The sequence below is a fragment of the Wyeomyia smithii genome, chromosome 1 (assembly GCF_029784165.1).
Source record: "Wyeomyia smithii strain HCP4-BCI-WySm-NY-G18 chromosome 1, ASM2978416v1, whole genome shotgun sequence".
NCBI classification, from domain to species: domain Eukaryota; kingdom Metazoa; phylum Arthropoda; class Insecta; order Diptera; family Culicidae; genus Wyeomyia; species Wyeomyia smithii.
The window spans coordinates 28,122,983-28,136,670 of record NC_073694.1 but is presented as its reverse complement, the minus strand read 5'-3'; the positions used below and the strand labels follow the sequence as shown (position 1 = coordinate 28,136,670).

Below are 13,688 nucleotides of genomic sequence, written 5' to 3'. Positions count from 1 at the left end.
AAATAAAATGATCCCAAATTAAGCTCAGAATCGTCGAAAAAGCCTTCTGGAGGCCAGAAAAGAAAATGATTCCAAATTGAGCTCAGAACCGCCAAAAACGTCTTCTAAAGGCCAGAAACGGCCAAAAAAGAAAATGATCCCAAATTTAGTTCGGAATCGTCGAAAATAAAGTGATCCCAAATTAAGCTCAGAATCGTCGAAAACGCCTTCTGATATTATTATAAAGCTTATATTTCCCAGTTTTTCATCTCTCTTACAAGAAGAATTATGTCAGATGGAGCAGCAGCACATTATAAAAATAAAAAAAAAAATTTGACACCGTTGCTTCATGGAGGCGCTTGGTCATTTAGGAGCAAATATGCTTATCATTATTGGACATAAAAAACTTTTTGTTCGAAAGCCTTTTTTTATAGTGCTCGTTTACAATGTTTAGGATAGTTTCAGGCAACTAAATTGTCTTTCTAAAAGGCTTGGGTCAAAAAAGATTTGAAATTACAATTTTTGTTTTGAAAACCATTTTTGTTTTTAAAATCTCAAGCTAATTTTTTGTTCAATATTTTTTTAAATGAAAACTCAGACAATTTCTCAAAAGCCTTGTCTCTTACTCTTTCACTGTATCCGATTACTAGATGTAAGTGGACCATTTAATCAGATACGCGGATCAGCCAAAAGTTTCAAATCTAGACGCGACTCCTTTTTCGACAGCTCACAAGCGCCTGTTTAGCGCTAAAACCGTTTTTTTTTTTGTGCAGCATAAGATTCTAATACGGAGCATCAACTATTTAGTTTCATATATATATTTAAGGGAAAATCAGAGAATTTCATTTTGACGCCTTTCGCCACCCTGTAACAACCCATATGTTGTTCTATTCTATTCATTCAAATGGAGAAAAAGAGACTAAAGTAACTGTAAATCGCCGGTGAAACTAGTAAAAGAATGAAAAATACGTGAATAATGAAAAATGCATAGAAAAAAATAAATTTTAAACAAAGAAGAAAGGTGACCTTTTGAAAATATACGAAAAAATATGCAGTTAAAATCACACGAGCGTTTTTATTGTTAGTTTAATGTATATAAGAATTACTACACATTCTGTCAACTAAGAAATTGATAATTTTGTAGGTTCCCTCTTTCTCTTTATATTCTGGAAACAATACGTTGGATCATGACTGATTTTCTGTTCAGCACGTTTTATTTATTAGCATGAGCATGAGCATGATTGACCGCCCGCGGTCGCTACTCCGTTATTGCCAGATCAGCAGTAATTACACAGAGAACCAATAGATGATGCTTGGGACCAACATGCATCCTCAATGTGTAAAAACTGGTGACCTTAATATATTTATCAGGCAATACCAGCGCCGGCCGCATCCGAATGCAGGTCAAAGAAGGAGTTTGTATAGGAAAATGTTGACGTGATACTCGCTTTATGGAAGCCGAGAACACCTCTGCACTTCCACGAGAAATCACTGGGATGTTGGAGAAAGGGCAAGGTATACAGCAGGGTTCGTTTTGGTGAACGATGCGCTGATTTCGAGCGTCGGGTTCTTTACAACAAGTGTCGCGCCATTGATTTCATTACATCCGCCACGATATTCATAATGCGATTCGAACTTATTCAGTTTGAAAATGTAACACCGCAACAATAAATCGTTCGCAAGGATACTGGATCTTTGACCGAATCGAGACAACTTCAAATGATCGGATATTTCCTCGTAAGGTGATCCTCTTTATACCGAAAGCTATTGCGCGTTGTTGATCTATCTAAAAATAGGCCACTTGAAATGTATAAACACGGAGTCTCTCTAGGTTCGGTCAACCGGATATTTTCTATATAACAGATCGACTAACGACGTCTCTCGTATTCACTTCGTCTGCTCTAAAAAAACGATCCCGCGAAAAACACACCTGAAAAACGGAATATAAAAATGATGCGCGCTTATTACGGAAACGAACCATGAGTATCTTTCTTGTCAAACACCGCGATCCTCTGCGTACGACGCGCGTGAAGTAGCCTTCACCACTTGTATCAACCAGCTATTTGTTAATCTCGAGTACACGTTGGCCGCGATTCTTTGGAAGGTATACATCGCGTTTTCGTTAGTCACGATATTTATCGACCGAACGAAATCTTCGGTGAGACATGAACAAGCATCTGGGTAAACTCCGCGAAATCACTTAATTTCGAAAACGTTCATATGAGCAAAACTCTCCCGAACCGGAAACGCGGTTTACACCGAAGCATTACGCACGACCGCTATTTTTCCTTCTACCGACGCAGACGCTCGGGGACACGACATTTCGATGTGAATGTTACCTATTTAATAGAAAAATTGGCAAAGTTTCATGCATACAAAGCCTTAATAATTTAAAAACGAAGTTATCCATATTGACCAATATATAGTCTCAAGTTTATTAACAAAATGCCTATTGTTCAGCACGTTTTATATATTAAATGACAAACCAGTTAAGCACAATAACTCGTAACATATCTTTATTCTAAAATCGCTGTTTTTTTCCGTTTTCACTTATTGTTAGCCTTATTGAAACTTTTAACATAACTCGGATGTCTTCGAATCCAGATATCTAGTCATTAGGTAAAGTATTCCGGCAGCGGCGACCAACAAATATTTGGCCTTCATCACAAGAATGAGGAGACGTAAAAATAGAATGTTCTATAAGATGTGGTTCCGAGTCGGTGCCGTTGACTTGCGCTCCGGTTGATGCTTCTAATAAGCTCTCATCACTTTCGCTAAGATCTACAGGACTCAAATCGGTGCTGTTGATTTTAGCTTCTGTTGTTGCCCCTAGTAAGCTGCCAGTTGTTGACAAAATAATCGAGAATAGAATAAACATATTTTCCACTTCCCTAAGCAAATCAATTCGGACAAGGAAAAGTACTGCAAACGACAAACGATACTGGCAAACTAAATCGAACTTGCATACGGCACTAAAACCGGGAAAAAACACTTGTGAAGGCTTTTCAGACTAAATGATATTCAAGGGCAACGACACTAACCGGTTCGGAGTCACGATATCCGCATCGCTACCAACGTTTCGATAACGATACTGCTAATTGGACGATTGAAAATTCAATAGTTGTACAAAGAGATGACACAACAACAAATAACTTATCGCTTGTACTAAAAGTTCTCAAACTAGTCTAGGAATATGGAGAAGTTTTTTTCAGAATTACTGGTGTTCGAATTATTTCATCAATTAGTTCCTCATTTCATAGTTGAAATATCGGTTTTGCAACGAAACTCCTGAACGCTGAGCGGGTATAAGTGTAAATTGAAAAAAGTGATCGATGCGAGAGTTTAGCAATTCTTCGTGATGTGTGCTTCTCATCTTATTCTCATCTTCTTCAGAAACCGTTGACTGTACACTGTATGGTAACCGGTTCTAGAAGATTTTCCAACTTTACAAAAACTAGCTAACACCTTACTGTTGTTAAAAAAAACTTATACCAACATCTTGAAGGCAGATAAATCACACTGCTAGGTAAATTATTTCCTGTTTTCCCGGTATTTCTAATGCCCCAACATTTCAGCTTCGTGCGGAACGTTAGATCTTTTCCGCTTCCGACCGGGTGTAGTAAACATCATTTTACGCAAAACCCCCCTCGGGACGAAACACACCCGTCCGAAGTGAGTTCACAATGTCCTGCCAAGTGAGAAACCTGTTGGCACCAGTAGGTATACCAGCTTCGGGGGAAGCCTGCGCAGTAGACGCCAACACGTGTACTAGTCCGAACAGCTGATTGAACGCCATAGCATAGCGAGCTGCCTTATTTGTTTGTCAACAAACGCGCCTGATTCATTGAGAGCCGCGAGTATGGCAACAAAACCGCGTGTTGCTGTTGTTATACGTAACTGTGTGTGTGTTTTAATTATGTTTTTTTAATCGTGGGCAGTCTTTCAAGCCCAGCTAATTAAGCGAAAGCAATGTGAAATTCGTTGATTGATAAGCGGCCAGCTGTCGTTGTCATTGCTCCTAGCAATGGTAACAAAATACCGCTTTTTTGCATAACTTACAGTAGCAACTGAGCGCTCCCCGGGATAAATACTCCTGCGTCAGTTGTGGCAATTTTTCTTCCGGGTGTGTGTTACGAGGTACGATCCATTAGGGAAATTAAATTTTCCATTCTAAAGTGAGGATGAGCTGCTATTTTCTGACATCGAAGCGGTTTTAAAATTAAAAATAACATTCGGCTTGCTTTACCTACTTCTGCATAACCTGTCGCCTACCTGTCGGAGGAAAATGTAAACAAATAACCCACCTCAATAACAATTTCCTTTAACGAGGTACCTAGCTTATTGGTGAGAGGGAGTTGTGAGAGGATGATTTGTAAACCACATTTCTCATTTTGGCCTTTTCTGGTCATAAGAAGCGTTTTTCGTTATTCTGAGCTTAAATTGGAGTTCTTTTTTCATTTTTAGTCTTTTCTGGCTTTTAGAAGCGAGTTTTCGTCATTTCAATTTTCAGAGTTTTTTAGTGTTTTTTCCTTTTTTTCCGAAATCATTACGATACATGATTCTTCAGGACTCCGACCTCGCTGGAAATCTTCTAAATTCGTCAATTTCTTATTGGGTAGTTGTAGAACTACTAAATTCCTTTTTCCAGATTTCATGACTTGAGTTAAGGTAGAGTATTTTTTTTAGATTGTTGGAATTCTTCTGAATCCTGAGCAGTTTCCTCTTGAAAAAGCAGGATATCCAGGATGTTTGTTTCTCATGTATGTATGATTTTCGAATATTTAGAATTGAAAAGCTTAGTTCCAGAATTATTTCATTTTTGTCCCCTTTTCTGTATCTGTCTCGAGCTAAATTTGAAAGAATTTTCGTTTATCGTCTTCGTTCTAACCTTAATTCCGAAACTTATATTTTATGATCTAGGCCTATCAAAGCGTTTTTAAATATTCTGAGCTCTAGTTAATACCATTTCCTTTGTGAACTTCCAATCCTAAAAAGCGTTTCATCGTCGTTATGAGTTTAACTTGGCAGCATTCCCGATTAAACGATTATAACAAACGGGTAACAAAAATATATCTAAACCTGATAGAAATAACAAAGCCTGTAATATTCTTGTTATGCCGGAATGATAAAAAGTACATAATTATATCAAATTCAATTCGTCTTGCACTTCAATGTTCAAAAGTGTGTTTTTAAAAGCATTTTTATAACAAATTTTGTTATTAAATTAACAAAATATTGTACATTCTAATTAATTCTGATCTTTTCTGCCAAAAACCTTACAAAACTTGCTATAATTTGTAATAATCAGTAAGTAATTTTGATAGGAATTTTTATATTTTAACTATTAACGAGACCAAGTTTTGAACACAAGTTAATACAAAAAGTTCGTAAAAAAATCAAGATTTGATATAATCCTGGTATTTTTGACTGATCGGGTTTTCCGTTCCAGTCTTTCCTGTTTTCCTTGGAGGTATATTTTAACCAAACCGGGTGTTTTTTTTCTTTTTATTCTGGAGCAGAATTAACCGTTTATAAGGCAGTAGCAACTATTTTGCCACCAACAATTTGCGTATTTTTCTGCTTGATAATTACGACCTATGATCACTGATTATCAAACAATTATGAATAAAATTCAATGACATTTTTTTAGCGTCGGCCCGTTAAAGGATTAATATGAAACTATTTCTTTTTAAATCTTTGGTGGCCTTTAGAAACGTGTCTTCCAATATTCTCAGCCAGTGGAACTGGACGTAATAATATAACATGTATCGTGTCGTGTTGCGGCACGAAGTAAGTCAATCAATTTTTTTCGTGTCGGGAGGAAACAGATACCGAGAGTGCAACTGTTACGTGTTGTATATTGCCGATGTGCGACTGGGTGAAAAATCTATTCGTGCTGGTGTTAACTGCTGGCAAACAAGAGTATGAAGTTCGAAATTCTGCTGTAATGTCAAACTATAACCGTCTTATTTTGAGACATTACATCCGTTTTAATGAAGTGTTGTGATTTTTCTAAACGGATAACTGAAACGTTTAATGAATAATAATTTACGTAGTCCCATGCAGGCTTCGGAAAAAGACTGGGGTGCGATACTATACTGACGACTGTTCTCTCTTTTTACTCTAATAGCCCCATGAATGAGCTATTCATGAGAACTCACATACAGCTGAAGCCCACACAAGACAATGAAACTGTCTTGTGTTGCACTCGACAGCTCATTTATGCGCATGTATTTTCGGCTTGGCTTGCGCTGTTGACAGTCTGCTGATTGGCTGCTGCTGTCATTGATTCGCACTTTTTCTTAGGCTGGTGTGAATAATGTGTGTTTCCATTGTTGATATTATTACCCACGTAAGAACGTGTTTCACACCATCTCGCTTTCATTATAGCATCGGCCTTACTCTCGTGAATCATAATCACCTGACATCCCACTCGTATTCGTGCCGAAGGATGTCGCAAATTATAGGCTGCATTAGCGACAGCTTGGAAGAACCAACAGACATAAAGAGATGAAAAATAACAGCCCGTTTGACATTGCATGTGTGTGCTGTCGGGTTATGTACCGAACGTACGGGGAGCAGGGAGAGCTATTCAATACAATGAGAGCCGTAAAAATTGAAAACTAACAGTCATTTTCAGAAGCCTGGTCCCATGTCGAGGAATACCACCCTTTCACTATTAAAAAGGGATCCTTTTTGGCCTTTTCTGGTCTGTTGAAGCGTTTGTTCACAATTCTGAGCTTATTATGAGAAGTGTTTATGTTTTAATTTCAAACCTCATTAGGAATCCTATTTTTTACCCCTTTTGAGTACTTTTTTCATTATTTTGAGATTAATTTGGATTCATTCTCTTTCGTGGTCTTAGAACTCAAATTGGGAACATTTTACTTTTTTTAACCTTTTGTAGTATAATTCAATGGAAACCTTTCTATTGTTTATTCTGTTTTGTTCTTTCAGTCGTTTCTCGCCGTTTTTCTCCATTTTACGCACAATTTGGAATAATTTTCTTTTTGACATTGAAAAGTGCTTCTTCGTCATGTTGAGTTTTTTTTGGGATCATTTTCATTTTAAGCCACTTCTAGTCTTCAGAAACGTTTTTCATTATTCTGAGAAAAATTCGGATTTTTTCAAGTTCGGCGTTGTTTTTAACGTTGTTAACGTTTACTTGAAAAAAATGACTTATTTCGGAAGGCGTTAAAAGAGGATAATTGAATTTGACAAATTTTCCATGGAAGGTAATTATATTAGCTTACTTGCAAAAAATCTACGCTTTCGCGAAAAAACTGTTGGAGTATATCTTACGCCTTAGGTTCGCCAGAAATGCTCGATGGGACGCAGCTGGAGGACTTTGGGTGGGCTCACCGACTTGGATACCACAACGATATTCAGCCATGTCTTCGTTTTTATGGTATTTCTCGATGAACGACGCAACTTCCGGCAGGCACTTCATATTACCATTCACGGTTAGTCCGGAGCGAAAGAAGAGCGGTCCTCTTTTTGATGATTGTCAGCCACAGCAGCACCTTGGAGAACTTGGTGTGTGAAATGAACTTCGAAAAAAAATACGAAGTGCCCTGCCTGTCGTTGCCATCCAGAGTGAGATAGGTCTCGTCGTTCATTACCACCGTCACGTCGCGATTTGTCGGAAAAATCGACTTGATCATCTTATTCAGTTGCTGTCGCTGCGTCCTTGCCTGCAGGTTCGAGACCAGTGGACGAGACTGCCGCTTCCTGATATGTCCTCCCGACCAAGCGCAAGTAGCGGTGTAGCCACTTTTTCCTCGGTCTTTAGCGTCCTTTGGGGCTTCTTGACGCTCAGGGTCGTCGGCCGTCCGTGTTGTCCAATAGTGCCGAGATGTTGTACATGCCGGAATGGGCATTTCTGGTGTCTACAAAGTGCCGCACGATGTCCGTTTTCAACGCGCCGTGGTACCGTTCTTTGAATGCGCACACTTCTGAGCGGAATAGCTTCACTGTTTTCGTCATCACGGTTAGTTCAACTGATACAGCTGTCGATATTTTTTCTGCAGGCTCATGGGTTACTATGATTGATGTTGCATGGGTAGTTTGGTCAGTACGTGTGAAGGAAAATCCATGAAAACTCGGCAATTTTTATTCATTTTTTAATGCTAACGTTATACCAAGTTTAATTAGATTTTGGCCTCTTATAACCACTTGAAAACGTTTCCAGAGTTTAATTTGGGATCTGTTTTACAGGCCATTTTTTCAGCAGTAATTTGATGAAGCCAAATCGGGAGAATCTTTTTTTACCTTTTCTGGTGTTTAGAAACGTTTTTTCGACATTCTGAGCATTTTTTTGCTTTTCAAGCTTCTTGAGACGTTTTCTGTCGATTCTTGGATCCAACTTTCAACTTAAATCATTTCCATCATTTTTAAAGTTTTGAATCACTTTTATTTTAACCTCTCTTGGCATTCAGAAAATGGTTCTGTGCTTAATATAGGATTATGTTTTGTTTCCACTCATACAAGCGGTTCTCGGTTATTCGAAGCTTGATTTGAGATATTCTGTTTTTGGGAAAATTTTCTCTTCGTATGGTTGGATAGAGATGGAAAGTTTGAACGCGTGCATAAGATTAAGGTGAGCAAGATCGCGCCAAGTCACCGATGGTCGAATATCGACAATTTTTGATTTGAATGAAACTTTGCACACGTATTTGGCTTAGCAAACTGAGCATTTTCCACAAATGGAGCGATTTTTTACACCCATGAGTTACATTCTAAAAGGGCGTATGCCTTTTGGCATAGGTTTTATTCGAAGCATTGTAGCCCAGAAACCGTTGGTTGTATAGAAAAACTGTCTGAGAATGAGTTGTAGGGAATTAAAAATGCACCATAAAAAAAATATACACTGTACAAAAAAATTTTTTTTGACCAAAAAAAATTAAAAATAAACATTAAATTCCAATTTAAAAAAAAAAGAGTTGAATTTATTTTTAATTTTTTTTTTAAAGAAACTTGACGTTAATACGCAACTTTTAAAAAAAAGTCCAGGATGGAGAAATGAAAAATATTTTTTTTATGGTAGATTAATTTTTTATGAAAATTCTAATTTAAACATTTTTCAAAATATTTGTATTCTGATGATTTTAAAAGATGCAGAGAGTCATTTTGAATCAAAAAGCTCTTGATAGTAAACATTCTAAAGGTATCGGATTTCAAGTTATTTTCAATTTAAGCTCAATGAATTATTAATATTTCGGAAAATACACGTTTTTTTTTTAATTTGTCCTTGGTTCTCAGCAAAAACCATACGTTCATTGGAATGCTTCATCAAAAATATACAATTCATTCTTCGACAACAAAACGATTGGGCGAACGGTACTCAAGAAAAGAGTTAAATGTTCTAAGTGATATAAATATATATAAGAATCAAATATTTGTTTTCGAGTTTTATTATCTTAGGAACATATTTTTTATGACATAGATACTTTACAGAACTAGTTTCACCTTATATTTTATATACATCATAAGTTTGTTCGAATGTTTTATAAAAATGTTTCATAAAATAATATGTTTGTCGTGCAACACTACCTACTTGTTTACTAATAATAACTGTTTGTAAAGTACGCAACCAATAACTACTGGGTTACCTATAATATCTGTTTTCGTTTATAAATACGATTGCACTACTCCAGATGTGTTAGTAACAGTTTGTATTTTGTGAAGATGAATAAAGTGAAAATGGAATACACCAAGCCCAAATGCTTTAAACCCTTACCTGATCATCGGTGCTCATCAAGCTTACGCAAATTAAACGAAAACGTTATTGCAAAATTAAAAATATTGAACAGTCAAGCTCATTTTAATACGTCTTTATCAATTTGTGATTCGTGTAGTTATTGGAATGATAGTCAAGTCACCATTCATCCCTTCGTTGTTTACTATTCAGGATCTGGAACACTTAAGAATATCAGCTTCATCATAATATCGGAAGTATGATCATGATACTGTTGCGGTTCAGGTGTTCATTGCCAAATTAATGAGTTTTTTTAAAACAACAATAGAGTTGAAAAAAGCGATATGTCTGATGGAGCTGCCTCACAATATAAAAATAGAAAAAACTTTGCAACAAAATATAACGTCGATGCAGAGTGGCATTTTTTGCGACTTCTCATGGTAAAGGCCCATGCGATGCAATTGGTGGCATATTAAAACGAATGGCAGGAAACCCAAGTTTAGCTAGAGAACATGAACATCCCATTACAAGCGCAAAAGAATTGTATGATTGTAATAAAAATTCATCAAAAATGTCATTTAGTTGGGTATCATATGAGGATATGAACAAGGAGTAACAGAATGGAGCAATATTTTCAAAAAATCTATAATTAAAGCTGCCACACAAAAGTATTGCTCTTTTGTTCCGACTTCAGAAAATAAGATACAAACGAAGCTGTTTTCAAAAGATGACGAATCATTTACTTATGATGTATATAAAATATACAGGTGAAACTAGCTCTGTAAAGTATCTATGTCATAAAAAAATATGTTCCTAAGATAATTAAGATCGAAAATAAATATTTGATTCTTATATATATTTATATCACTTAGAACATTCAACTCTTTTCTTGAGAACCGTTCGCCCAATCGTTTCGTTGTCAAAGAATGAATTGTATATTTTTGATGAAGCATTCCAATGAACGTATGGTTTTTGCTGGAGAACCATGGACAAATTAAGAGAAACGTGTATTTTCCTAAATAATTATAATTTTTCGAGCTTAAATTAGAAATAACTCGAAAACAAATGCCTTTAGAATGTTTACTACCAAGAGCTTTTTGATTCAAAATGACTCTCTGCATCTTTTAAAATCATCAGAATACAAATACTTTGAAAAATGTTCAAATTAGAATTTTCATAAAAAAATTAATCTACCATAAAAAAAATATTTTTCATTTCTCCATCCTGGACTTTTTTTTAAAAGTTGCGTATTAACGTCAAGTTTCTTTTAAAAAAATTAAAAAAAATTCAACTCTTGATTTTTAATTGAAATTTAATGTTTATTTTTAATTTTTTTTGGTCAAAAAAAAAATTTTTGTACAGTGTATATTTTTTTATGGTGCATTTTTAATTCCCTACAACTCATTCTCAGACAGTTTTTCTATACAACCAACGGTTTCTGGGCTACAATGCTTCGAATAAAACCTATGCCAAAAGGCATACGCCCTTTTAGAATGTAACTCATGGGTGTAGAAAATCTCTCCACCTGTGAAAAATGCTCAGTTTGCTAAGCCAAATACGTGTGCAAAGTTTCATTCAAATCAAAAATGGTCGATTAAATTTTCGCGTATTTCCAGGCGATTTGAAATGATTTTGCTCAGATGTAACTGATTAGGAGGGTAAATTTCACAAAAAAAAATCGTCCTTTTCAGAGCATTTACAACCATGATTTATGGTTTACTTAATTTTATTTTGGAGAATTTGAAACGCTGTTACATTAATTTGTGGAAATCCAACTACGAAGCTTTTTCACTCTTTCTAAAAAACATCCGTTCCGCACCAAAGAACGGATACTCAAAAGCCACACTCCAAACGGTAGCAGCTGCCATACTGATCGCCGTCAATCCGAAAATAGTGTAAAACAGATTGATAACGCTAAAGTAAATCGTCGTCTTCAGCTGCATAGTAAATGTAACAGCCTGCAACCAAATGTGCAGCAAGTACATGGTGTAGGACAGCTTCGCCACCGGTTGCCACCCAGTCCAGCCGAGAAATTCGTTTACGATACCGCCCTGTTGGTTCACGCAAACAAAAATAATCCACACGACGGTGAAAGCCCAGAAAGAGCGGTGTAGCGATTCGTAGAAGGCATCCGCCACTGGTGGAATAACCGTGTAGTCACCGGTATAAACCTGCTTCAGTGAATAACCGGTAGCCACCAGTATTCCGGCTGCAATGGTCCAGCCTATCAATTGAACCATTCTCGATAGAAGAATCAACCTGGATTGTGTGTTGTGTAGAATATAACCAAAAAGTACTCCGAACAGCCAAACCGAGACGCGAGCATGCGTTGCATGATAAGTTTTGCGTGCCAGCAGTCCATCGCCAACGGGAGCTGATCGGTTTAAGCGGTAACCATTAACCATGAACGTGGTAAAAACACAGGCTATTGATAGCAACGCTAGCAACACGATGAATGGAACCATTCGCTTTCCGTATTTCCACAGTGGAACAAGGATCAGCGGCGAGAGAATGTACAACTGCATATCCACGGAGAGATACCAAGTATGCGCAAGGCACATGTGCTTCTGGTGCACGTAGTTCTGGACGTAAAGAAGAGCAGACCACCAACTCTTGGAGCAGCTATCCATATTATCGTCGGTAATAGTTTTGTGAAAAATTCCCTCTCCAAAATAAGCCGTAAATGCCATTGCAAAAAATATCGTAGCGGTATAGGCGGGGGTTATGCGAACGATGCGATGAGCCCACAGCTTCCAAACGTTTAGTTTCCGGGTGCGATCTAGCTCTCGTAGTACTTTTATCGTCACCAGTACTCCACTCAACATCAGAAATATGTCCACCGCCTTCCCGCCGAGCCGATGAAAGAGTACTCCGAAATAACTGTTGGCGTATTCCGTCTGCATGACGCCGTTTACCGCTGGAATACCGAGTGATGTGTCGTGGACGTGGTTCACAATTATCCAAAGCATCGATAGCGATCGGATACCGTTTATGCAGTCTATCGTGTCTGTTTTGGTTTGGACGCGGGGAACTGTGGTGTAGATGTTTAGCAGGTTGTTGTAGATGGAGAAGCGTTTCACGTAGTGCGGAGCAACCTGAGAAGACAGTCGGAAGCGAGCTTCCACTGCTGTTGCTAGAACCAGAACGGCTCCATAGCAAGAGAAAAATATGCTGAAACGAGAAAAAAACATATGAAACTGTTACTCAAATAGAAGTTGAACGTACATTGCCGCAATCGTCAAAGCGGGGAACGGTTCATCCTCCTGTCCATAGCAAGTCTGATCCAGATTGTTCAGCAACGTGATTCCATCGTCCCGTAAAAAATCTCTCACAAGCTCACTAACCATTTGAGGCCGACAAGCTGCCGGCATGCACACACCAAACCAAATAGGACCGAATGTGAAGTTCAGTCCACTAACATCCACCACCAGAGTGCAATGCTGTCCCGCAACGGTTCCAAAGTAATATCTATGGGCAACCCGTCGACATTGGTCGAAATTTCCAAACTCGTAAACATTTCCAAAAAGCACTCCAGCAGGGACTTTTCCCCACGAATCGAAAACTGCAATGTTTAATAGTTGATTAATAGTTGATTCTCTTCACCTAGAACCACTTCTATACTTACAATTGAGAGCCCACGGTTCTTCATTGGTATAAGCATTTTGAAACAGTTCTAACTGACTGAGGCACAACCGATCCTGAACACTTGTAGCTGGATTGGTGTGATTCCAAACGGCAGACTGATTGCCAAGAAATGACAAAAAATCCGTGTGGATACTTTGTAACTGCAGACTATTGCAGCCCAAAATCAAAAACGCTATCCCATAGAGAGAAAAACGATCCATGACGGAATACCCAGCTGACTCAGCGACTAAAGAAATCAAACTCATCAATAACCGTTTCGAAGCTTACCAGGGCAATCTGATAAGACCCCGTTCAGGCTTTTTAGGATAAGATAACGGGTGTTAAATAAAAAATGAGATTTTTTTCAATACCGGAAGTCGGAAGTGGT

At 37.6% G+C, this 13,688-nt stretch overlaps 1 protein-coding gene across 1 annotated transcript; it reads right to left on the bottom strand.

Moving 5' to 3' along the window:
• Nucleotides 1-11,417: 11,417 nt before the first annotated feature.
• Nucleotides 11,418-13,521, bottom strand: LOC129734073 (O-acyltransferase like protein-like). Its single transcript, XM_055695791.1, has 3 exons — nt 13,302-13,521; nt 12,902-13,238; nt 11,418-12,847 (listed from the first exon to the last, which is right to left on the bottom strand). The coding sequence occupies exons 1-3, from the start codon at nt 13,519-13,521 to the stop codon at nt 11,452-11,454; spliced, it is 1,953 nt and encodes a 650-aa protein (XP_055551766.1). The 3' UTR covers nt 11,418-11,451.
• Between the last annotated feature and the right edge of the window lie 167 nt (nt 13,522-13,688).